The sequence below is a fragment of the Oenanthe melanoleuca genome, chromosome 1 (genome assembly GCF_029582105.1).
Source record: "Oenanthe melanoleuca isolate GR-GAL-2019-014 chromosome 1, OMel1.0, whole genome shotgun sequence".
Classification (NCBI taxonomy): Eukaryota; Metazoa; Chordata; class Aves; order Passeriformes; family Muscicapidae; genus Oenanthe; species Oenanthe melanoleuca.
In genome coordinates this window covers 16,394,818-16,418,795 of record NC_079333.1, presented here as the reverse complement: position 1 = coordinate 16,418,795, position 23,978 = coordinate 16,394,818, and the positions used below count along the sequence as shown (strand labels likewise).

Below are 23,978 nucleotides of genomic sequence, written 5' to 3'. Positions count from 1 at the left end.
ATATTTGATAACACCTAGTTCTGTGGTTTTTAATGTTGCAAGTGAGCTTTAGGAATATTTTTGTTTTGTTTACTCTTTAAACTTTGTCAAGTTACATGAGTAGAGTCAGTGCCTTGCTGTGTCAGGTAAGATTCTTGTCTTTATTGCCAAGCATGGCATTGGATCACTGTGATCAAAAATCATTTAGTGCATAGGGACTTAGCTGAAATTGAATCATGTTAAAGTGCTTGAGATGGCAATCTCATCAGGCTGCATGTGAAACAGCACAGGACAATCTTACATATTTCAAGGGAGGAAAAAGGAAAGGGAAGGCAGATCTGTAAAAATTTGGACAAATATAAAGAAAAAAAGGAAGAAAACCTCATGATGATGTGTTTACCTTGAGAAGTTGAAAAATATCTTGATTACTAAATAAGTACAAAGCTTATCCATAAGGTTTGTTGAGCATGACAGACTTCAGTATTGTGAATGGGAAGCAGAAAAGGTCAGATTTCAAGAGGAGGAGGATTAGGCCTCATTAAAACAATAAGTGTATGTCCTATGTGCCAGTGCTTGGATCAGTTAAGGATCTGAATAGTAAACTCTTGTAGTGTCTTGTTCTTCAGAACCTTGTGCATTGTGAGCCTCTAAATGTGTTATTTTGGAGGAGACAGCTCCTTATTCAACTGCTATCTGTGAGCAGAATACTGGCTCTTGGGTGGAAGGCTTCATTTCAGAGGAAATACCTTAAGAGTCTGAGTCCTGAATATCTGCATGGTAATTAGCTTGCTGGTTTGAACTATTAGCTTGATTGCTCTGCAACTACAGCTAGTTAAATAATAACTGGATGGAGATTAGAACAAGAGATACTGTTCCAAATTAAATACATAGCATTGGCACTTCAGATTTAAATAATTTCTAGTACTTTAAACACTTTGGAGTCTATATACTGTTGTGTGAGCTGTATGTAAGTTAAATAATGCAAGTCGATAAATTGATTTGTTTTCTTTTTTTGTCATCTTTGGAATCTGAACATGTATCAGAAGATATGATAAATGTAAAAATGTTAAATTTGGAATAGTGATCTATTAGCTCTATCTCCCTTGCTGGAGAAGGTGAAGGAGAAAGATCTACCTGATCAACATTCTATAGCTGCAAGTGTGTTTATGTCTATAAATATATATGGGTCCTGCTCAGTTCAGTCTGTAAATCTTGAAAATAGCAGCAATGAAAAATTTGACTTCTGAAAATATTGATGTAATTCATGTGAGAACACAATATTCTCATGGCACAAATGAGCTGTTAGAAGTATTTCTTGGTGGGAAAATGGTTGAGTGTTGACTTCTTAAATGTACAATGGTCATCTTTAGTAGCTAAAGCCTCCAATTACGGGGAAGAGAGTTGTCAAAAAAAATAAAAGGAAGCAAAAGAGCTCATGTGTTCAGTTAACTGGGATGTTTTTTCAGTTGTTTGTTACCTTCCTTAGAAGTCTGAGCAGTTTTTGTAAGTTCATTTCTGGGGCTTTTCTGTACTGTGTTGCTTGGGATTATTTACAGCTAATCACTATGTGAAAGTTTAATATAGGTTAAGATTCAGCAGATTAAACTGCTGCAAAAAGCTGATTCCTGAATGAAAGTGTGTTTTTCTTTGCTTGAATTACGTTACTGAAATGTATATCCAATACATTCTGAAATAAATTTCACAAATGCAACTTGTGAGCCTTATTTAGAAGGTAGAAAGCAATAGTCAAATACATTTTGAGGAACATTCCACCTTATGTTTAAATGTACCAACAGCAAGTCTCAAAGGAGATGAAGTTTGGGCAGAACTCTCTGCACGCTGGTTTGCAAGTAGTTGCCCTCTTTCCAGTGTCTGTCACAATAATGTGTTAGGTAAGAGGCATGAGAATACACAGAATGTTCTTGCAATACTTGTCATGGCAGATATTCTCTATATGAAACATGGTATGGTTTTCTTTTTACTTTTCTTGCTGTTTTTTGTCCCCTCACCAGCCCCACTTAGCGACCAATGTATCAACAATATTGATCTGAATTTCTGGCTTAGTTTGACTTGTGTGTAACTTCAGGTGTTCATACTATTGATGTTAGTCAATAGTTTTACACTGAAGAAATCCATAGCTAAATCACTTTTTTGGGTGACTTCATTGACTCAGAAATGGTTTGAACAATGAAAAATCAATTGATGAGAAGCAGAAAACTTTTAACAATGGACTTGTGGATAAAGGCATTATAAAGGCTTCTTTCCTGAACACATGGCTTGTCTTTTGTGTGAACTTGGTTAGTGAAAAGGCAGCTCATGTCTCAAGTTGGATGACTTCATGCTTATAAGAATGAGGCTAATAAAATTTATACTTTTGCTTCGTTGGTGAACTTCCTCAGTAACAGCTTGAATACCGATTTGGTATCTGAAGAGAGAATCAGAGCATTTGAAATAGCTCTGTTAAAAACTGAGCACAGGAAAAAGAAATACATTGTGGACTAAGACTTTGGTTCCTTTTCATCAGGTTAGTTTGCTCTGAGAAAATTAATGAGTGAAGTTGCTGGAGCATCTGTTTGGCAAAAGAAATTGTGAACCTGTGATATATTGAAGTGTTTTGTCCTAGTGGATTTTCTTCTTTGAAAGGAGGGTGGTGTAAAATACTGAGCTCAGAATGTAGTTACTACTGTAGAAGGCATTTTGGGTATTAAATGTTCAAATACACTGAATCCTAAGCAAGCACTTGACTGTACCTACTCTTGCATATTCACTGAGAGGAGATCTTGTGTGAAGACACCCCACTACACTGAAGCAGCAAGATTGCATATATATGATGGTAAATGTCTTCATTAGGAAGTAGGGTGGGAAAGCTCAAGTTGAGGTCTGAGTGACTGTCACTACAAATGTAGAGTGCTTTGTGGGATTATGGTAGGGGCTTTTCTGTTTGTTAATTGTTGCTTTGCTTTTTAAGTATTTACTGGTATGGTAAGGGCAAGCAGTTTCACTTACTCCTACTAATAGAAGATGAGACTTAATAAAGATTATTTAAGGAGAAACATGTAAGTGCAGTAGTTCAACTTAAGTTTTTGCTTGATGCTCTGTATCAGTAATCAGACTGCTAAAAGTATCATGTCTTGGTTTGTTTTTTTGGGCTTTTTTTTTTTTTCGTACATCTGAATTCACTAAATGTTTATATCTATTTAAACTCCCAAAAGGCTGTTGCACAATTGTCAGGTCAGTTTCATGTGACATTTTGTATTAGTGGTAGTATTCTCTGAAAAATAATTGATCTGTGCCTAAATTTGATATTTGGCTTGAAATACATTTCTGTAGTATTTTCACACTGTTGAGAATCAGTTTTTCAGAAAAAAAAAGCAGGAATTCTTTCTAAAAAGGTAAGCTAATTGTGGAGGAAGACTTACTGTGAAAACAAAGCAACATAACTTTCTTGTGTAGCAATTAACAATTGCTTTGTTTTCAGGTGCCTTAGCTGGACCAGTTGTTGATCCACATGTGACAGCAGTTTGGGGGAAGAAGGTTGCACTGAAATGCATAATTGATGTAAATGAAACAATAACACAAGTTTCTTGGGAGAAGATATATGATAAAAGTTCACAGACTATTGCTGTTCATCACCCTGAATATGGAATATCTGTTCAAGGAGAATACCAAGGAAGAGTGGCATTTAAAAACTACTCACTTACTGATGCAACAATCATCTTAAAAAATGTAAGCTTTTCTGATGCAGGAGAATATGTTTGCAAGGCAGTTACATTCCCACTTGGAAATACACAGTCGTCAACAACTGTAACAGTATTAGGTAAGTCAGCTCCTTTTTGAAAGGAAACTTCTGCAAATTTACTAGTAAGTTGTATTTTACCATTTAACCCAAAGAAAATGCAAAATATGTGTGTGCTGGTCTCTCATTACAGGTGTGCTAATTTTAGTACTGTCATAGAGGAGACTTCTTTCGGGTCTTGCTTCTTTAGAACTTGTTATTTGACTGTCTAGTTATTAAAAATAAATAACCAGTTCCTATTTGGGCATTATGCTAAAACAAACATTCAGTTTGTATTCACACACAGTGTTTTAGAGCTTTGACAGACCATGCTGATACCAGGGACTTCTGTGTGTGCTGGGAAGCTGCTGAGCTTGGCTTTAGCTACTGCCTTGGCTGAATTCCCTCAGTACTGTCACTGGTCTTCAGAAAAAGCAGGTATTTCTAAACCCTGTTGATAACTGGCTGTCTCAGTGAAAGAGTCCATCAGCTGTAATGAGGTTAGAGAGTTCCCAGAGAGGGTTGATGCCCCATGTCTTGAAACAGTCAGATAGGACTCTGAGCAACCTGGCATAGTTGAAGACATCCCTGCTATTGCAAGGAGATTGGACTGGATGACCTTCAAAAAGTCCCTTCCAAAGCAATTTAAATGATTTTATAAATGCACTGCTAACATTGTAATTTCATATAGCTGATTGGGTCTGGTGATGCAAACTGTTCTTTGCATAGTGTAAATATAAAGCAAAACTATCTAGATGACTGCTGGGCGTTGTGGGAAGTAAGAGTCAATTTAAGCTCTTGACTGTTTGTGGGTAGTCATAATGTGAAGCTTTTATAAACTTGGGGGTTTGTTTACACTAATTTTGTCCCTCTTGTTGAGGGCTGAGTATTGTTGTCATAAGGAGCTAGTGTTGAAATGCAAGTAGCTCAGGGGCTATTGCAGTGAGATAAAATTATTAACCTGAAACTTGAAAACCTGTTATTAACTTGCCTCTCCTTACAATAGTATTCCTCTTGTGCTACTGTACTTCTGTATCTTCTGCCAGGAGTCAAATGATATTTTCTCTAGCTGAGGTGGTCGTCAGTGACAATTTCTGTAAGCAGATGTGCTTTTTAGGATCATATTTTGATCTTTTACACCAGCTTTTCTTAGTAGTAAAATACTCAATGGGATTAATCAAATGGCTGTAGTGCAGTACATAAACTGGTTTTCACCACAAGGGGGGGCAAAATAAATGCATCAAAGCATATGGCTTAATCTTTTTTGAAACCAGTAACTTGACCAAAATTGTGTGATGCACAAAGCATGTGGTCTTATGGCTGTCTTTTTTTGCCTGACTTCCATCTGTACTGCAAGTGGTTATGTCTGTGGTTATTGTAGCAGTCTTTTTGACTGTTTGTTATTGTTCTTTACCAATAAGCAGTGGGAGGTTCTTACTACCTCCCCTCACCTTTTCTTGTCAGTTCCTCTTTCTAAGATGGTTTTGATTTTTCAGGTAACACTAGTAATTGTGTCCATTTTGCACTCATAATATCAGGAGGAACTTGGGAATGTATGTCCCATGTGCTTATTATTTTACATTTGAAAGAGTAGAAGGATCACAATTTTAGATACGCATTACGAAAAATTGCACTTGGAATAGGCAAGGAAGTATCAGTCAGGCATGCAGTGGTTCTAAACATTGCTTTTTTCCTCATTGATGTGGATGGTTGCCTAATGTTTTAAGTCTCTAAGGACCTCGTATCAACCCCTAAATGGCAAAACCCAGCTGTTATTTGCAAAGATGCTTTTCCATCCTAGTTACCAGCAGCTTCACTTGCATGTACCACTAGGTAGCCAGCTCTCTGTTAGACTTAAGTTCTTTGGCCTTAGCGCAGCGTGTTTTCTGTCCTTCTAGAAACGTTTTGCTAAACTGACTTTTAGGCTCAAACTTAAAATACTGGGGAAGTAGTGATTTTTCAGAATATACTTGTAAATTAATAACTTGTGAACTTTGCTGGCCTGAACTCATCAGAAGCTCATCAGAACCTTAAGGCATGTAATAGTTGTAATTTAAATCTTGATGTAACTTAAAATCATCTTCAGTGATGCATTGGATGCATTTTCCCACTGGTCTAAAAAACTCTCCCTTAAATAAGGAAAAAAGTTCCTGTCCTAAGGCTGAAGCTGTTTCCAGTTGAAGTAGGATTGCCTTTTTTCCTAGTCCCTGTCTGTTCTTAATTAGCAAAGAATTAGTTTCCTTCCATATGTGTAGTGGACATACTTAGTCATACACTGAAGACAAATGGAAGAAAAAAATAACTGCAAGATAAAATGCCCTGTGTTTTGCCACAGTGCACTGATCACTTAAAACCATATCTAAAACCTCTTATGTGCCCCAAGTTTAACAGACTAGCCATGTTTGGTGACTTTGCCCACTGCCAGTTTGCTTTGTTTAGTGCTTCATGTTGTCTTAAGGAAATTCATTATAAAAGAAGAGGTTAAGACAGTGGAAATATGAAAATAGTTTTAGGGTCTAACAGATATGTTGAACTTTTATAAAACTTTGGCTCATTAAATTTGTGCAAAAAATGGCAAGTGTTTTTGTGTCAAACTGTTGGTTTCCCCAAGATGCTGACCAAATGAGGTAAACTGGTGTCTCAGGGCAAAAGAAATGGCTTGTCAGCAGGGTGGCTTGCAGAGCTGACATAATTTTTATGTTATTAACTTGAGTGCTGTCCATGATTATTTTAAATACTTGGTTTGTTTTGCCTCTGTCTTGCTGAGTAGGAGTTCTCATCATGGATATTGATAAAGTAGGTCCTGTTCTTCTGCAGCCTGGCTTTTACCAATGCTGCAAGTGAGGAATGAGTTGTACAGTGTCAAAGTGTAGGTCTGTCACCATAAATTAGATACCAGACACTCTAATGCAGAAAGTCTTCCAATTAGGAATTAAAAGATGGTGGATGTCAGGCAGTATAGACGCTGGATCCACTCACACAATTGTGATCAAGTAATAGTAGCCAAGAAGTGCTGGTTGGTGAGATGCATGTGTTCTTAAGTACTACAGAATACTGTGGGCCAGTAAAAGTATCAAGTAGATGGCAAATTAGTGAACTGACTGGCCTTAAAACAAACAAGCAAACCCCTCCAAAAACCACTAAAAGAAGAAAACCTTAATAAGTTTATAATTAGGCATTAATTAGTAAGCAGAATAAAGTACACAGAAAGATGAAGCTTCTGATTTTTGAGGTGAGAGAAAATAAAAACTTGAAATAATGTTTTGGAAAGAAGTGAATCAAGTACATGTCAGTTGTGATGAAAGGGATCACAGTTCCTTGTGTCATGCTAGTGCCAAGGAATTAGTGAATTTAATGTCAGGAGGAAATAATCCTGTTTGTATTGTAATCATGCCAACTTCATCTAGACCTCCTATGCCTGATGTGTGCTGAAAAATAGTTTTAAAACTAACAGAAGCAATTGAAAAAGGCTTATGAAGTACATGAAAACCAAAAAGCAGCTTTTTGTCCTCAAATCTTAATGCAGAAGGATTTAAGGCTCTTGTCTGGATGCTGTATTATGTTCTTTTTGTGTAAAGAACTGTAAGGGCTTGAGCAGTGAGAGATTTCTGGTATGTCTATGTTCAATGTAAGGTGAAGGTAGAAAAAGCTGGGTTAAATTAGGTGGTGGTGATGAGTCAGGAAAAGGAATTTGCCACAGATTGGCAAATTAGTTGAGACATTTTGAACAACTGCACATCTAGCTTCCATGCTCCAGCCATCCTGTCTTGAATATTCAAGTTTAATTCATGCCATAATGTTGCTTTAACTCTTACATTGTGGCAGTAGATCTGCTTTTGGATCTTGGGGGATTGGTGGCTTCCTTTTCCACACAAAGCATTGTCTTCACCATCTTTTTCATTTGGCCTGAATAGAGCGCAGTGTTTCTACTGAGTGGATGTAGCAGCTTCTCTAATGCTCTCCCAGCTGCCTCTTGTGTCCTCCACCACCACTGTGAGCAGAGAAAGTGAAAATCACATTGATGTGACACACTGAATATTCCTGGGATAAGAGGACTGCGTATAGAAATTACTTTAAAAAAAAAAAGTTACCACCAAAAAAATTAAGGCCAATACTTTGGGTAATCTCTTTTCCAAATTGAAAATGGTAAAAATGTTTCACATTGTGAGGCAGAGATGCCATGGCCCCTTGTAATTATGGATTCATTCACCAGATACTTGTTAATCCATAACTGAAATATCTAGAAAGGCCATAGAATAAGTAGCTTGGGCTTCTGCTGATTTTGTTTTGGTTGCTGGGACAAAGTAGTCCTGAATGAGAAACTATAGAAATAAATATCCTAACAGCAGTTGCTTTCCATTTTTCAGTAAGTGGCTCTTTATTTGTTGCAGTTGGTGTGTAGTACAAGAATCACAATTTAGGGGAAGGTATGACAGTAAAAGCCTAAATATTTGTGATGTATAAAAAAAACTAAAGCTTGGAAACACATAGGACTGGGAATAAGTATATTTTATGACACTGAGTAGTTTTGAATAGTTCACCTAGTTTTGAATAGTCTAGTTGGTAAGTATAAAACCAAGTATACACAATGAACTCAAACTGACAAATCTCTTATCACTTGAGAAAATAGGTTTTTTTTAATTAGTCTATCGTGCTTTCTGACTACTTGAAGAACTTCTTTTTCTAAAAGTACAGTACTGAGTAGTCTGCTTTGGGTCTGGACATCTCTGCAACTTAGTTAAGAGTTCTTGTTTACTTAAGTATCCCTTCACAAAGACTTAGTGGAAAAATTACCCAGTTACCTGCTTTTTAAAAAAAAAAAATCAAAGTGATGGAACATATCAAGCTTTTAGTTCCAGCTGAAATTATTGGAGCCTACAGTTTTGGCATGAAATGCTGAAGATAGCTGCTAATTTCATTGATTTTACTGTTATGGAGATCTTGAAGGGAGGAAGACAGCAAAAATTAGTATTTTCATGCATGTAAAATTCTAAATATAAATCTGGATGTTTACTTCTGGATTTTAGTAATACCACAGGAGCTATTGAACAAGTCCCTGTCAGTGGTTTGGTGAGAACAAGATTGTTAATCAGGAAAACCAGATTGTGGGTCAAATAACAAAGCTATGTAATGTTCAAGTTCATAGTAGGTTTTAAAGGCGTTTTTTGCAGATGAGACAATACATATGTACATCAGTTCAGATATAAAGCTTGCTGCAGAAAGCTCTAGCTATTGCTGGTGTTGGAGACTAGGGAATCAGATTTTAAAGAAGCTGTATTAGAAATGCTTCAGATCTAGAAGAGTGAGTGTGTAACTTGGCAGAAAAAACTTCTATTGGTTTATTTTCAGCAGGGTTTCTAACAAATCTCAGAGGGTAGGCATTCAGAGAATTAAAGTAGAAAATTATTTGCTCTCAATACCAAACAATCTTCAGTTTCATAACAACTTATATTCTTCAAGCACTTCTAAGCATAGAACAGAAAACACACATTTTTATAAGGTTATCCATTTAATAATTGCCTTTTCCTTTAGTGTAATTGAGCAAATAATAAACCAGCTTGTTCAGACATGAACAGTGTTAGACTGAGCAGAAAACAGTCAAAAACTGATCCTGGCACTGAATGGGCTGAAGCTGAAAATATTTGTTACCCAGTTAACTTTGGAAGGTATAGGTAGTTGGAGAACTTGCCAGGTACAGTGAACTTTGCTCTATTCTATTACAAGATGTGTCTGTGGGTCAGCTTCAGTTTATTGGAAAGAAATTCCATGAACTAACTTTTCTCCTTCTGATACTGAAAGGCACAGAAGTTGCAAGATTTGTCTCTGCTTTGTGATTAGTGAGGGCTGATCCACTGAGGTGGATTCTGAAGCATTATGGTGAGTAGCAATGACCTTCCTTCAGAGTACTCCAGGAGCCAAGTTAGAGCAAAAGACCAGGGCTGTGGAATAGGCTGGTACACTACTGCAAACCTGTCCCTTACAGAGCTGGTGACACAAATGGGCCATTCTAAAACAGCCCAGCCATGGTTTGTATCTGAAGCACCAGGCAGTTTTCCTGACTTGGGCTGCATCTGGTGGGTGGCTTGCACAGGGCTGAAATGGATTTGCTAAACGAGAAGGAAGTTTTTTGAAAGTTTTTTAGTCTATAGCCCTCAGCAGTAGACTTCTACATGAGGAATGCAATTTCCTTGTAGTGTGTTCCCCAAGTTCTTAAAATTTTGGGGTGAGCAGTGGCTTTACAAGGAGGTCACATCCTTCCATGATCAGATTTCTTTAGTCTTAATATTCAGTTCAATTTTTTTTAATTTTATGGGGATTTGTACAAAGGGTGTGTATCTATAGGCAAAAATTTATTTATATATAAAACAATTTTTTCTATATAGATTACTTTTAATATCAAATTCATAAATTTTATATACAATTGCATATTTCTGTGTACATATTAGATTCTTTATTCAATGTATGGTGTGTATGTGTATATATAATAAAGATGCAGCCTGGAAATCTTTTGTATCAGTGCTAGCAAGAAAAGCTTAAACTCTTGATGTTGGGTGTTGGACCACTGAAGTAGCTTTCAAGTGACACAAACTGACAGTATAAATTAATTCTTGAACTCTTGAAAATGCAGCAGAATCTAAGCTTTTTGAAAAAAAACTGCAGTGTAGTTTCAACCTAATGCCTTAAGCTGTCATGTCAGACACTGCAACTGGAGCACTGCAATTGGTGTTTTGGACCTAACCACTCTGAACTCCCTGTCAGTGCATTAAAAGTAGTGAGTGAACAGCACTGAACTTGAATGAGTGGACAAAGGGGGATAGTGTCAGCAGGACAAAGCCTTGTAGAGCTGTCATCTCTTGAGATATGTGTGGTCTTGTATCTGGGATGTCTGATTAACATGAGTGTTTGCAAATGGATTAGGTCTTGCCTAGCTTTGAACTAGTGACACTACCAAAGAAGTGGAGTTCTTGTTTAAATCTCCTTCTTTTTCCCCTCCTTAGTTGAACCTGTTGTGAGCTTAACGAAAGGACCAAACCCTCTAATAGATGGTGCAAATAGGACAGTAGCAGCCACTTGTACAGCAGCCACTGGAAAACCTGCTGCACAGATTGACTGGGAAGGAGGCCTTGGTGAAATGGAATCCACCTCCACTTTGTTTCCAAATGAAACAGTGACGGTTGTGAGCCACTATGTGATTGTCCCTACACGATTTGCAAGAGGAAGACGCATAACTTGCGTTGTGAGGCACCCTGCCTTTGAAAAGGAGATACGATACCCTTATGTGTTGGACATACAGTGTAAGTATTCTGTGAGGTAATCATTCCTGGTATGTATCTTGCAACCTTCCCCTTAATCTGTGTATACTTCCACAGAAAGGAAATGAGCACTTTCTGCTCCAGGAAAACTGTATAGAAAAGCTGTGATCAGAGGCAGGTCAGGCAGGAGGAAAAGCCTAGGTCTCTCTATTAAAAATAAAGTCTTGAGGTTAGAATACTGTTACGTTTCTACTGTTTTGGGTATTGAATCATGGGTAAACATGAGGGTTGATCCATAAGCTGTTTATAATGTCTTAAAATTTCAGCATTATTAAAAAAGAATGCTAATAAAGATTCATGTTTGAGATGATAAGTTGAAAATAGGTCTTGTGGTGGTCAATAAGTTATTTACAGATTATTCACCAAGCTTTGTCCACTCTAACTAGCATAAGGAAGCAAGAACATAATACGTACATGCCTGGCATTTGTTATTCAGCTTCAGATTGCTCATATAATTCAAACCTGTACCAGGCTTCTTTAAAAAATGTATGGCTTTTAAAAGACATGAATGCAGAGCAAGGTGGCTTACAATGTTGCTTAGTTAAAACTAGGTAACAAATAACCTTTAGGCATGTGGTCCCTTTTTGTTAGACAGTGCATATATGAACAAAACCAACTACTTTTGAGTGGTTCCTTTGCTATCCTGTCTTGGCTGTGTGCTGCTTAAAGTTCCTAAATCACAGAAGTCTGTCAGTTCAAGTAGAACCAATGTTGGCCCTGAAAAAAGTACACTTGATTGTTTTGATTTGACTAGAATTTGATTTTGGTTCTGTTCTGTTTGGTAAAGAATCACTTATTTTGCCATAAAATAGTGATTAGCACTCTCTCGAAGTTCTAGATTGCAGGGCTATTGATACTGCAATGAAACTAAAGAGGATTTGTATTGTCTCAAACAGTGAATAAAAGAATTATTTCATATTGAAAATAAAGGGAGGATGCAAGTTGGTCTTAATATTTCCAGCTGAGTTTAGTGTTAATGCATGTTTCAGAATTTCTAACAAAGTTACATAGTAAGGTACACAGCAGCAAGTGAGAAGCAGTATGTGCTCCTCAGTCTTCCTGACACTTACTAGCTTTTGCAACTCCATATCAGCTCAAGCTTATCCCAAATCATACTGGTTCCTTGGCCTTTGAATATTTTTCCAAGGCCTCTCTAAAATCACCTCCTGGCTTTTTAGAGCCATGATATAATTCTACGTTTTGATGCCAATGGATAATTTAATCTTTATAGTTGGCATCTCTGAACTTTTTGGTGGTTTCCTAATTATCTGGTTTCTCCCAAGGTTGTTTCTGATCCTTTGCTGTATCTTTTTAGTGAGAAGTAGTTCTAAGTTACCGTTCCTTACTTCCCAAAAACATGAAACTGATTCTTTTTTCTGAAGTCCTTTCACTTCCTCAAGGTGCTGTGCTGTTGCTGAAAACACTCTGGGAAAGTTGCACTGATTAAGACAATTTGTTCACTGATGCATATTAATGTTGTAGTTTGGAACTGTATCATGTTCTCTGTGTATTTTGGTGGTGGTCTTTAATAGCAAAAAGGCAACCAACAACTAAAGCACACATTCCCCTCAAAAAAAAAAAAAAAAAGGAAGAAAAAGGTACCCTTCTGTTCTATTGATCTTAAACACAATTTGCACTTTTAATTGTAATTGTGATTGTTCATTTTTTGTTAATTTTTTTTGTCAGATGCCCCAGAGGTTTCAGTAACTGGTTATGATGGAAACTGGTTCATTGGAAGAGGAAATGTTCAGCTCAAATGTAATGCTGATGCAAATCCATTACCTATGGCATTTACGTGGAGCAGGTAAATATTTATGATTCAATCATGTGGCATAGAATAATCATTTTGCTTACAGTAAATGCATGTTTTGAAAACAAAGATTATATGACTTTGTATTGGTTGTAATGGTTTTATTCAGCTTTTTAAAAGGAGAATACAAGATGTGTGTTTTTCTGAACACAGGTGAGTGGATATCTTGTAAATGTATGTGCCTAAACAGTTTGTCATTACTCTCAGGGTAAAGCCTTTTTAGTTGCTCAAGGTAGACTAAGCTCTGTGTGTTGCAGCATGTAGAGCAAAGACCAAAAAATCTAGTAAGGATCCAACTATTACTTACATATGCCTCTAATGAAAAAAATTAATAACTTACATAGCATCCACATTTCATGAACTGTGGTCTGCCATCCCCATCTCAGGTTCAGCTCAAAATCACTGTGATGAGAAATTTCGGCACATAAGAATTCCTATGTTTAAAAAAAGCCCCTAACAGCAGTACCATTTGCTTCTTCAGATGCACTGGGTTCTCAGTTCTCTCATTTGAATTTGAAACATATGTAAGAACTAATCAATACTACCACTTTTTACAATTCTAGAAAAAATAAACCTATTTTTATACATTTAAAGCCATCGAAATTTGAGATCACAGTTAGATTTCCTAAACTTAAAATGGAACAAATTTTTACAGGAAATCTAAATTTTCTGGAATAGACTTGGTGTGCCTTTCTGAGCAAAAGCAAAACTCATCCAAAAAGCTGTAGTACTGGTGAATGAGGAACTTCATGTGTAGGGGGGAATAATCCATGTAAAAGGAAGAGTAGCTTGAGCTTGGAGAAAAAAGTGTGTTGAACTGTGTGCTGTTTGACTGGTGTCAGAGTACAATAGGTTGTAGAGCTATCTTACTAACCAATTGTATCCCTTGGAATCCAAGACAACATTGTGTTTACTGGGATAGTGATATTTTCATGGTTAGTAATATTTAAGTGTTGCATGTATGAGAATTTTATTAGAATAGAGCTTTCGAACTATTTGGCTGTTTTATAGTGTTTCTTGAAATTAATATTGCTGGTACTATGAATTATGAAGTATATGGTTGATTTTTATCCATTTTATGTGGCTGAAGCAATTCTGGGCAATAATCACAGTGATGAAGTAGGAATGTTGTCTTGAACCACATTTTTGAAGATTGCATTTAGTGTTAACTGTGAAGTGTTTCTTTTCCTTTGAGTACCTGTTTTAAAGTGATGGGTGCCTTTTTGTTCAATACTACTTTAAAAATCACGCTTGCTAAATGCTTTCAAGATATTGTGATCTAGTTTAAATATTGATTTAGGAATGTTTAGCTGTTAATAGGTACTTAGATAAATCAAAATGTGTTTCAATGGCATGAAATTACACAGGTGTTTAATGGGCAGTTGGCAGCCCTGTTAGAATAGTTCCAGGCCCTTTGCCCTTTCCCCTTTTTCTCTTGTGTTTACACAGTTGTTACCATAATCTCAGACAGAATTGTACAGGAAAGAGATAGACTTTGAAAAGTCAATTTATAAAAAATAGTTTTTTTAACCAGTTGTTTCTCCTGTACCACATTCCATTTCAGTGCTGTAATTTAGACAGAAAAGTCATGGGAGATGAGAAAAGGCAGCTCAGGAGAGGAGAAACTGCTTGAATTCTTGCTCAGAACTTCTAGTCAAAATGTCCTCTATATTAAGCATGTATATGGACAGAAATACTTACTGGAGGCAACTAATCCTGACAGCAGAAGTGCTTCTTAGTTTTCAGAGCTTGGATTGTCTTGTTTCTCCAAGTTTTTTTTGCGATGCTGTTTTCTTAGCTGTAGTAGTGATGATTTTAGACAGCTTGCAAGTTTCAGCAGATCTGACATTTAAAGGATTTGGCCCAGAAATGAAATGCTAAATAAACCTTCAGGTGTACACTGAGAATATTGAAGGAAGGCCCACTGGAAGTGTCAGAGCACAGTGAAAAATTCATTCTCTATGTTATTGGCAATATTATTTTAAACTACTTCTGTTTAAACTAGCTGTAAATGTTCATGTTTGAAATATAACTATTCTTTTAGGTTGGATGGACAATGGCCTGAAGGATTGTTGGCTGTTAACAATACTCTGCAGTTCAGCAGCCCTTTGACATACAACTACACTGGGACTTACATCTGCAAGGTGACTAATGCCCTTGGTCAGAGGAGTGATCAGAAGACTATCTACATATTAGGTAAGTCTTGCTTCTTAGCAAAGACAGTGTGTTAACTTGGAACTTTTTATTTGTCAGTGATTGAATTAGCAAACTGAAGAGCCAGTTGTTGCATGAAATATATAATTTTCTGTGTGAAAAGCTGTTGAAAGTGTGGATTTAAAAGCTCCAGGATTAAACTGACTCTTGAATAGCAATATATAGTGGAAATTCTTACGGTTGAGGTGCTTCTGAGATGATAATTTTCTCTTGGTAGTTAAACTAATGTTTTTTTGCAGTGTTATTCCATGTTTGACAAGACATATTGACTGCAATAACCAGTACCTTGTCTGTTATAAATTGAGAAAACAGATGTTGGTGGAAGGGAACAACTACATTTAGAAAAGCTAAAAGATGCTCTGTTTTAAGGAAGTTAGGGTTATGTTCTGAATGTGTGCATTTGCCACCAGTTACTTGTGTCATTTTCTTGGAGTGCAGATACTCAGTAATCAAGTTAAATACCTCATGCAGAATTCTTGCTGATCTACTTAGTACCATATAGGGAATTTGTGTGTCTGTGTAGTACTACTGCTGTTGGAACACTCATCCTTGTGTCATTAACACAATGTAATTAAGTGTTTTGCTGTGACACCTTTTCTGTGAAAGAGCAGCATGACTTACAGTAAATATGAATACTTCTGTACAAGTGTGGAAAAACTGTTCAGATTTCCCTAAAGGATTAAGTAAATTAGGTTAAACTTTAGCTTGATCAATAAATGCTAGTATTATAGGGTTTTTTAAGGGAGATAATAGACATGAAAATTAAAACTTCATTCTGCTGCATTGTTGCTGCTTTTTGGTAAGTTTTTGACATTAGTTATTTCATTAACCAAATTAATTTTTCAGAGCACATGTTGGCCTGTTCAAGGATACAGAGATGATGGATACAAGGATACAGAGATGATGAATACAAATATAGATGACTTTGTTAACAGTTAAATTCTCATTCTCATTTTAACTCTTAAGACAAAAATTTAAGTACAAGGTGTTTGAAACCACATCAGTCAGAATTCACTTTTGACAGTTGTCTGCATCTTTAAAATTAATGATGTTGCAGTCAATGATATAACTACACTGTAGGCCACTGTAGGAAGCTAATAAGTTCTAATTAACTGTCTAGTCAATGAGCTAGTTAACTGGAAACTTATAAATAATTTGAGACAGTTGAATTACTTGTAAACTACTTAATAGCTAAAATTTTATATCATTTAAAAGTCTTCAAGTGCTGCCAATTGTTATGAAAGTTATTTCTGTGAGTTACTTTTGGATGTTTTACATGGTTCTGCTTCTATGGAGAAGACTTCATGGCTGCATAGCAGACTCAAAACAATTACAAAAACTGGCATGTTTTAGGAAATATCAATTAAAAAATTAGAATATCATTAATAGGGTGAAATATTTGACTGGAATGTAACTTTCAAAGACACTCAAAAAATACCAATGCAGTTTATAGCTCTTTTATCAGCCCTATTCTAACTCTAACAAGTGAGGAGAAGTTTCTTTCAAGTCCACTATTATTCCAGTTGTCAGTTCTGTGAATATCATGTGCTGTAAATAGACCTCATGCTTTTTACCATGACTGTCATGCATGAAAATTAAAGGATGTCATTTAAATTATGTTTTCAACTAACAGACTGAAACAGGCCAACCAGGAAATCATAGATATTTCCTAAAATGAATCAAGTTTTTGAAAAGCAGTGTGGGCATACTGGCTAATTGGTCAGTGGTGATGATTTACATTCTAGCCTAATGCAAATGTTACAGAGTTTAAACCAGCTCAGAGCAGAGATAGTTAAGTTGCCGAGGTTGGCTTTTGCTGTGAACTGATGGACACTGTTTATATGCCTGCTGCTTTTTCAGCTGTGCTCAGCAACTTTGTTGTACTGTAGCAATTTAACTGCAATTAGCAAAGCTTAGCTGTTTTCTGGGAGCAACAAAACTGAGCCTCCCTTAGTGCAGAAACATACAGGGTCAAGGTTCTGCCTGTTAGGTGCACCAGTAACAATACAGGTTTCAGCTGACAGTAACTTTTAGTCTTTTAAAGTGTTATGTTGATCATGCTGACAAAATGATTAAAAGCACTGTGTATAAACTTTTTGTATATAGTAGACTTGATAAAAATGGGAGAGGTGAAGCAATTATTAGTGTAATACCTGTATTATTTTCAAAAACAAATACTAAGTACATTTTATTGTAACTCTTAAGAATAACTTCAGGGTGGTTGGTTCTTTAAGTAACTGAAATGCCCTGAAATGATGCAGGATGGGCAAATGACTAATAATCACTTAGCACTTTAATATTAGACTTAACTCACCAGATATCTATTAATGGTAAACATGATAGTGATGTACTGTAGAGCAATAAGCTGAAATAATCAATTAGCTCTTTCTTCTATCTTTTTTCTTAGCCACTGTATAAAACTTGGCATAAAATGTGAAGTGAAACTTGGAAGCTAACAGACAAAGCTGTATAATCACAGCATCTTTCAAATTTTAATTATGAAGCTGTCAAAAAGGATTTATGAAGTTAATGTTTCTGAATAGTCACCATGCTCATAGTTGTTAAGCTTTTTAACTGCAAAAAATTCCCACCTATTAACTTGAAATGTGTTGTAAGTTTGGAATGTCAGCTGAGCAAAAACTTGCTTTTGGTCCTGATATTCATTGTTAAAAAAGTCAAAGCTGTATTTTTAATAAGTTCTGTTGTGTTCCTAAACTTTGTTAGTATTCTCAAAGTGAAATATAAAAATGAAAGAGAAGTAGTTGACAGCAACTAAATGGTAAATTCAGCTTTCAGTTTCAGAAGATTCTGCATCTTTATAGGAATAGAGAAATACTCAAGTGGTGTTTGAAGCCTGATACTTTTTTATATTGCTTTTAAGGCATAGCTATCTTTGCTATTTTTATTAATTCGATGGTGTAAAGTTAAATTTTTTCTATAGCAAAAGCAAGTCATGCTCCTTGTGGAGTTCAAGTACTGAAGCAACAGTTTTCTGAAACAAGCTGTCAGCTTGATATATAAAGCACTTCCTCATACAATATTGATTTACTCAGTTTTCTTACACAAGGAATTGAACTTTGGTTTCTTGGCTTGGTGTTCCTTCACCTTCACGCTGTTTACTGAGGCTTTCCCTTTCTCCTCTTGCAAGGGAGAAGGTGACCTGTGAAACTTGCATTAAGGTAGGAACATACTTCCTCTAACATGACAGCCTTTGTTGAGCAGCAATCCTAGGAAGGTGCTGTTTGTAAGTACAGGGTCACCTTCTTATAGAGTGGACATTGTGAGGATTAACATAGCAGAGACTGATCATTTGGTTTTAGTTTTTGGTTCTTCATTATACAAACCTCTATTCTGAGAGTGCCTTGTGAATACAGGCACTCTTTTATTTTCTAAATTACACATTGGAATGGATGTTGACAAACTGCTCTTTAGCAAGGGGCTTTTTTCCCTGGTCTAGCAAGCTTTGGATTTTCAGTGGTTTTCCTGGATATTCTTCCATGCTGGAGGTTACTTTAATAGTAAGTTTCTCTTGTGTCCCAAAAAAATATCAAAATCTTTTATTTGGTGCATGAAAATCCCAGCTAGAAACCACAAAAGCACTGTGAAGTTTGAAAGTGAATGATTGAGAGAAATTTTTGGTACCAATCTTAATATTATGGTGCCAAAACAGAGGTGGGGGAACACACACTGAAAATAATCCAAAGGAAAATGTGTAGCTCCAGTGTGGAACCTTTGTAGGCAAGACACTGTGGGGAGAGGGTTATGCAATGTCCTCAGCAATTACTTGATGTGAGAGTAGCAATGGCTGGAGAAAGAAAAAATGATAAATTTCCAAATCATTTACTCTGACATTCAGGGTCTTCTTCCATGGAAAGCTGACTTTCCCTGCTGTCATAAAGGAGTTGCTACATAAGGTTTTAAGCAGCTGAAAGAGAGAGCCAATTTATAAGACTCGGCTGCACAGAATTGTTATTTAATTTTTAAGTACTTAACATCTAAGGATAATTTAGCAAGAACAGCAAGTTAAGACACAATAGTTTGTATCTGTGCAAACATACAAGTAATACATACACAGGCAGATATTTGCCACTCAATAAAACGACACGTGCAAAGAGAGATCTTGTAATTTGTGCAAAGCCAACTCACTTTTGGATTAGAAGTAATTGATATCTGGTCCTTGTCTTGTCAGAGGCAAAAAAAGGGACATTTGCATCTTCTATGATGCAGGATTGATTTTTTTTTTTTTTTTTTTTCCAAATAGGTAGAACTGTTTTTGACCACTCTATTGTGGCTTTTGGAACCAGACAGACTTTGACTGTCTATGTTAACACTTAACAATTCTCCAAGGAACGTTTCCTTCCAAAACTTTGTTTCTGTAATGCTTAAAGGACAAATTTTAACCCAAGGAAATTGTGCCAGTATTGAATTATCCTACCTGTTGTAGGTTCTCTACCTCTCAAATACTTCATAGTGGGCTAAATCCAAAATAGTTTATGGTTTAAGAACATTGTGTTCTCTAGTTGATTTTTTTTTTTCACCATAATAAGCTGATGGTACTAAGATAGGACTTAAACCTAAGACTTCGAAGGTAGTGGTCTGGTTTATAGGGATGATTCATCCATTGCTTTCTACTTCCATCTCTGACACTTGGCTGATTGATGGCTTTGAATTGGCACCAGGAGCAGAGGTGAGTCCCAGACATTTGAAGGATGTGGTACTGCAGGAAGATTGAATCAGGGAGATAGTGTTTGGGACGTTAAACATGTCATGTTAGTTGAATGCCTGTACTAAACTTAATGGTAGAAGCTCCCCTGCCCAAGATAAGTTGTTGGTGGTTTAAGAGCTGAGAAAACTATATCAAGAATAGCCATTTAAGGGAAAAATAAAAATACCAAGCTGACACTTGGTTGAAAGTTGGTACTGACTTTGATGGGAAACATCTGGAAAATAATTGAGTGTGAAAACTAAGCAGTGCACAGGGACCATGGTCCTTTAATTTGAAGTGGTATCAGAGCTTCATTTGAAGTCAAGAGCAAGTCTTGCTTTTATTGGCAGAAAACTGTGTCAAAAGCTGTGAAACCAACTAGGAAAACTTGGCTTCTTTGTGTATGGAAGGAGCCAATTGACTTGCTTTATTCATACCAGAAAATTGGGTTTGGCTTTCTTCAGTTATGTCTCTTATTTTAATGGGGGTGGTAGCTATGTAAAAGTAGAAATTTTGCTGGGGTCTTTGCTTGTCTTCATCATTATTACAGGGTACATGTAATAATGATTTGAACAGGGCCCAGAACCTAGTAAGAGACACAAACTGAAATCAAGATGCATTTAAATTAAACCCAAATATTTTCCAGAATTTCTGCAACTTTCAGCTCTGTGACCCGCATGGATATTTTAATATGTTGTGCTTTGTGCAACAACAGAAGCCTACATTAGTGAAAGAGACAAGAGCTGTTAAACATTGGGTCCAAAATAAAATGTTAAAGGAAGGCATCAGTAGGAAATTGTTGCTTTTGAATAAAGTGCCCTATAAAGCAGAATTTAAATGATGCCCTTAATGTTTTGTAGAAAGCATTAAGAACTCAAACATGTATCTGTGATTATGTGAAATATTATCGTTACAGAAGTTACTGACATGAAATACTAGTCTTTCATAGCCACAGATGAGTGCCATTGTCTTGATTTAGAAATGACATTTGAGATGTGATTTGCAGTTTTATGAAGTAGACATAAAACTTTGACATTCCTCACCTTAAAGTTGTTCTGTATTTGGGAAACTTGCTTGGTACAGGAAGTAAAAAAAAGTTAGTTTTACATTTATAAAGCTCTGGTGACTTCAGAAGTGAACTCATATATTAGTTGTAGTTGGCCTTATAAACAAGAAGGGACAGTTTTAATTTAGTCATTCCTCAATAAAAGGTACCAAAATAAATAAACCTTAGAAGTATCATATGTATTGCAGGCATACATATAAACACATGCTTAATTGATCCCGTGTTTGCAGTTGATTTAATATGTTAATTAGTGCTTGTTGGTAATGCAACTGGACAACCTGACAACTGGTGGATGAATGGGAAGTTTTGAAGGAAAAAACTCCTTGTAAAACACTGAATTTCTAATATATTAATAAGATTGTAATTGCCACTGTGCTTATTTCATGTGTGCAATGGTTAAATTTGCAAGGATGCAAATACTTGTGGATGTGGAGGAATAGGACTTAAGACCTCAGTATCACAGGCAAAACAATTACAAAGCCAGTTAATTAAAGCCAAACAAGTATAAATAGCTTGGAAGGATTTTGCTGGTACTGTTTGAAATTGTGTTTTAAGGTCTCAAATCTTGTGTCTAAAGCATACCTTTTCAAGGAAGAGGGATTTGAACTTCATGACCTAGGAGTGTGTGAGACATAGAACCCTGGTAAACTTGGATTCCTTAATCTTTACTTCCTTGTTAAATTATCAAACTCACTTTAAATCAATTTTTACTAAAATCATAATCTGAATCATAATTCCTCTTATTCATTTTGGTAGTGCATCGTATTTGTTCGGTTTTCTGTCTTCTGTCAAATTAATTCCATTTATGTATAGCTCCCTAACAAACCATCACTTTTTACATAGTTAAGGAATATAATTATGCCCTTTGAACATCTGTGTAAAACTTATGTCATGATTAAAATGTTGCATTCAGCAGCAAGGTGTGTAGTAATCATGATAAATGTGATAATTCTGTCTAGTATGAGAAAATTGTATGTCTATCTCTGAGTAGTGAGATTAAAAATCATATTTATGGCTATTTAGTTGAGATTTGTCAAATAGCTGAAAGCTTGACAGAGCTCTAGTTCTATCTGGTTTACTCTTTGTGGTGGTAAATTTAGGGTGCCTCTAATGTGGTGGTGCTTTCATGGATCTTGCTTGTGGGCATTTAACTAAATAACATGATATAATGAGCTACTTGGCTGTCCATATAATATTCTCTCTGAAAGGTTCAAGCTATAATAACATGTTTAGAATTGCTTTTTGGATTTTAAAATAACTTGGATTGGGCAAGGCAAAAAGTAATTTCTTTTCAGTGTGACATAGAAATAAGAAGTGGAGTTGTATCTAATATTGTGATTGACTGGTATAATCTCAGTGTCATCAGCCCATCACTTGGAACCTTGTCTGCAACACATGCATAAATCTCCAGCAGACCTAAAGAACAAAGGAAAAAGCTGCATGCTGGAGAAACTTGGTATCTGGCAGTCTCTTGTTTACATGCATAACCTGACATGAAATCAGTTTTTATTTTATATTGAGGAATGAATATGGAAATTTCTTTGTGTGTGTGAAGGATCAAATGGCTTATAGAAGGAATGCATAGAAATAACTTTGGGTTCAAATGTTCCAGTTTTTTATTATTTAAAAAAAACTGAAGGCCTCCTTGCTCAACATAAGTGTTACTTTGAGATTAATTCATGCCATTTTTAACTATGCTTCTTTCACTAATCCCATGGTGAGGCTGAGTAAGTTTTATTAATGAAGCAAATGTTTTTGGAGAGAATAACTTAAAAATCAGTAGTTCATGTGACTGAGCGCACAACTCATAGTTTTTCATTCTTATATTCAGTGCCCTGAATTATTTCTGAAGGAGGAATTTAATGTGGAATAATTGACTCTGTGGCATAATCAATTAATTTGATTCAGAATTCCCTATGGCTGGATGGGAAGTTAGAGAACTGCTTGGGTTTTTCCTCCTTGGAGGAGGAAAATAATGATGAACAGTCAACATCTGAGAGGAAAAACTCCCTCTCCTTACTTTGAGGAGGTCAAATTGTCTACCTGAAAATTATTTTTATTTTGTTTGCTCCCCACACTTCCTGTCCTGCTGCAACTTAACTCAAAACCATGTGTAAGGAAGCTAATTCAAAAGCTTGTGAGTAATTTAAGCCTTTTATAGTGCCTTGAACTTGAGAATGAAAAACTATTCTTGTAGAACATATCCATCAACTTTGCTTTCTTATAAACCCTTAACTGATTTAGCTCGCATTGACATTCTGTGCCTTTTCTGTGTCTTGTCTACTTCTCTGCTCTTTCCATTAGATCCTCCTACTACTACCACTCGACTGCCCACGGTTCCCTGGCATCCTTCGACTGATGGCACCACAGGTTTAGCAACAGAACCTAGAATAATAAATTTCCCAACATCAACCTTGCCAACAAAGCAGGACGACACTTGGGGTATCGTCGTCGGGTGTGTGGTGGGTGGGGTTCTTTTGCTGTTACTTCTTGGTACTCTGGTTGGAGCTGTCTACTATAAGAGAAGGAAGACGTTCCGCGGTGACTACTTTGCTAAGAGCTACATTCCACCATCAGATATGCAGAAAGAGTCCCAAATAGATGTTCTTCAGTCAGATGATATGGGTTCTTACCCTGGCAGTATAAAAAAAGAAACAAAGCACCCAATGAACTTAATATCTAAAGATTATTTAGAAGACCCTGGAAAACCTGAGTTGAACAATATAGACAATACTAGCAGGTACCAGGACCGTTATGAAAGACCAATGGATTACCATGAAGGTGGAACATTTGGAATGGGTTTTATGCATGGCGAATTTTATGAGGATGATGACTTTGTTTCTCACTTAGATGGTGCGGTAATATCTCGAAGGGAGTGGTATGTGTAGTAACCACTGAAAACTAAACATGTACCTGCAGTTCACTTCATTGGCTGGTCACTTTCAGATTGTTTATACTTAAACAAGAGTAGGAATAAACTTTTTGAAACTTTTTTTTGAAGGTTTTTTATATTGTGACTTGACACAATGGAAATACTGAATCTGGGGAAAATGTATTTGAGCTGCTTTTTTTTTTTTTTTTTCCCAATGCTGTACTACTGTTTAAGATTTGAGTTT

General features: G+C 36.2%; 1 protein-coding gene across 4 annotated transcripts in view; it reads left to right on the top strand.

The window, feature by feature from the left end:
* NECTIN3 (nectin cell adhesion molecule 3) overlaps positions 1-23,978 on the top strand; it is an 80,524-nt gene that overhangs the window by 20,109 nt on the left and 36,437 nt on the right. For 2 of the 4 annotated variants that reach the window (XM_056483009.1, XM_056483019.1), the window contains exons 2-6: positions 3,458-3,796; positions 10,753-11,049; positions 12,754-12,871; positions 14,922-15,073; positions 23,167-23,304. In XM_056483009.1, the coding sequence (XP_056338984.1) occupies positions 3,458-3,796; positions 10,753-11,049; positions 12,754-12,871; positions 14,922-15,073; positions 23,167-23,304 (1,044 nt within the window). The remainder of the gene's footprint in view (positions 1-3,457; positions 3,797-10,752; positions 11,050-12,753; positions 12,872-14,921; positions 15,074-23,166; positions 23,305-23,978) is intronic. The other 2 variants (XM_056483037.1, XM_056483028.1) reach the window with 1 other exon arrangement.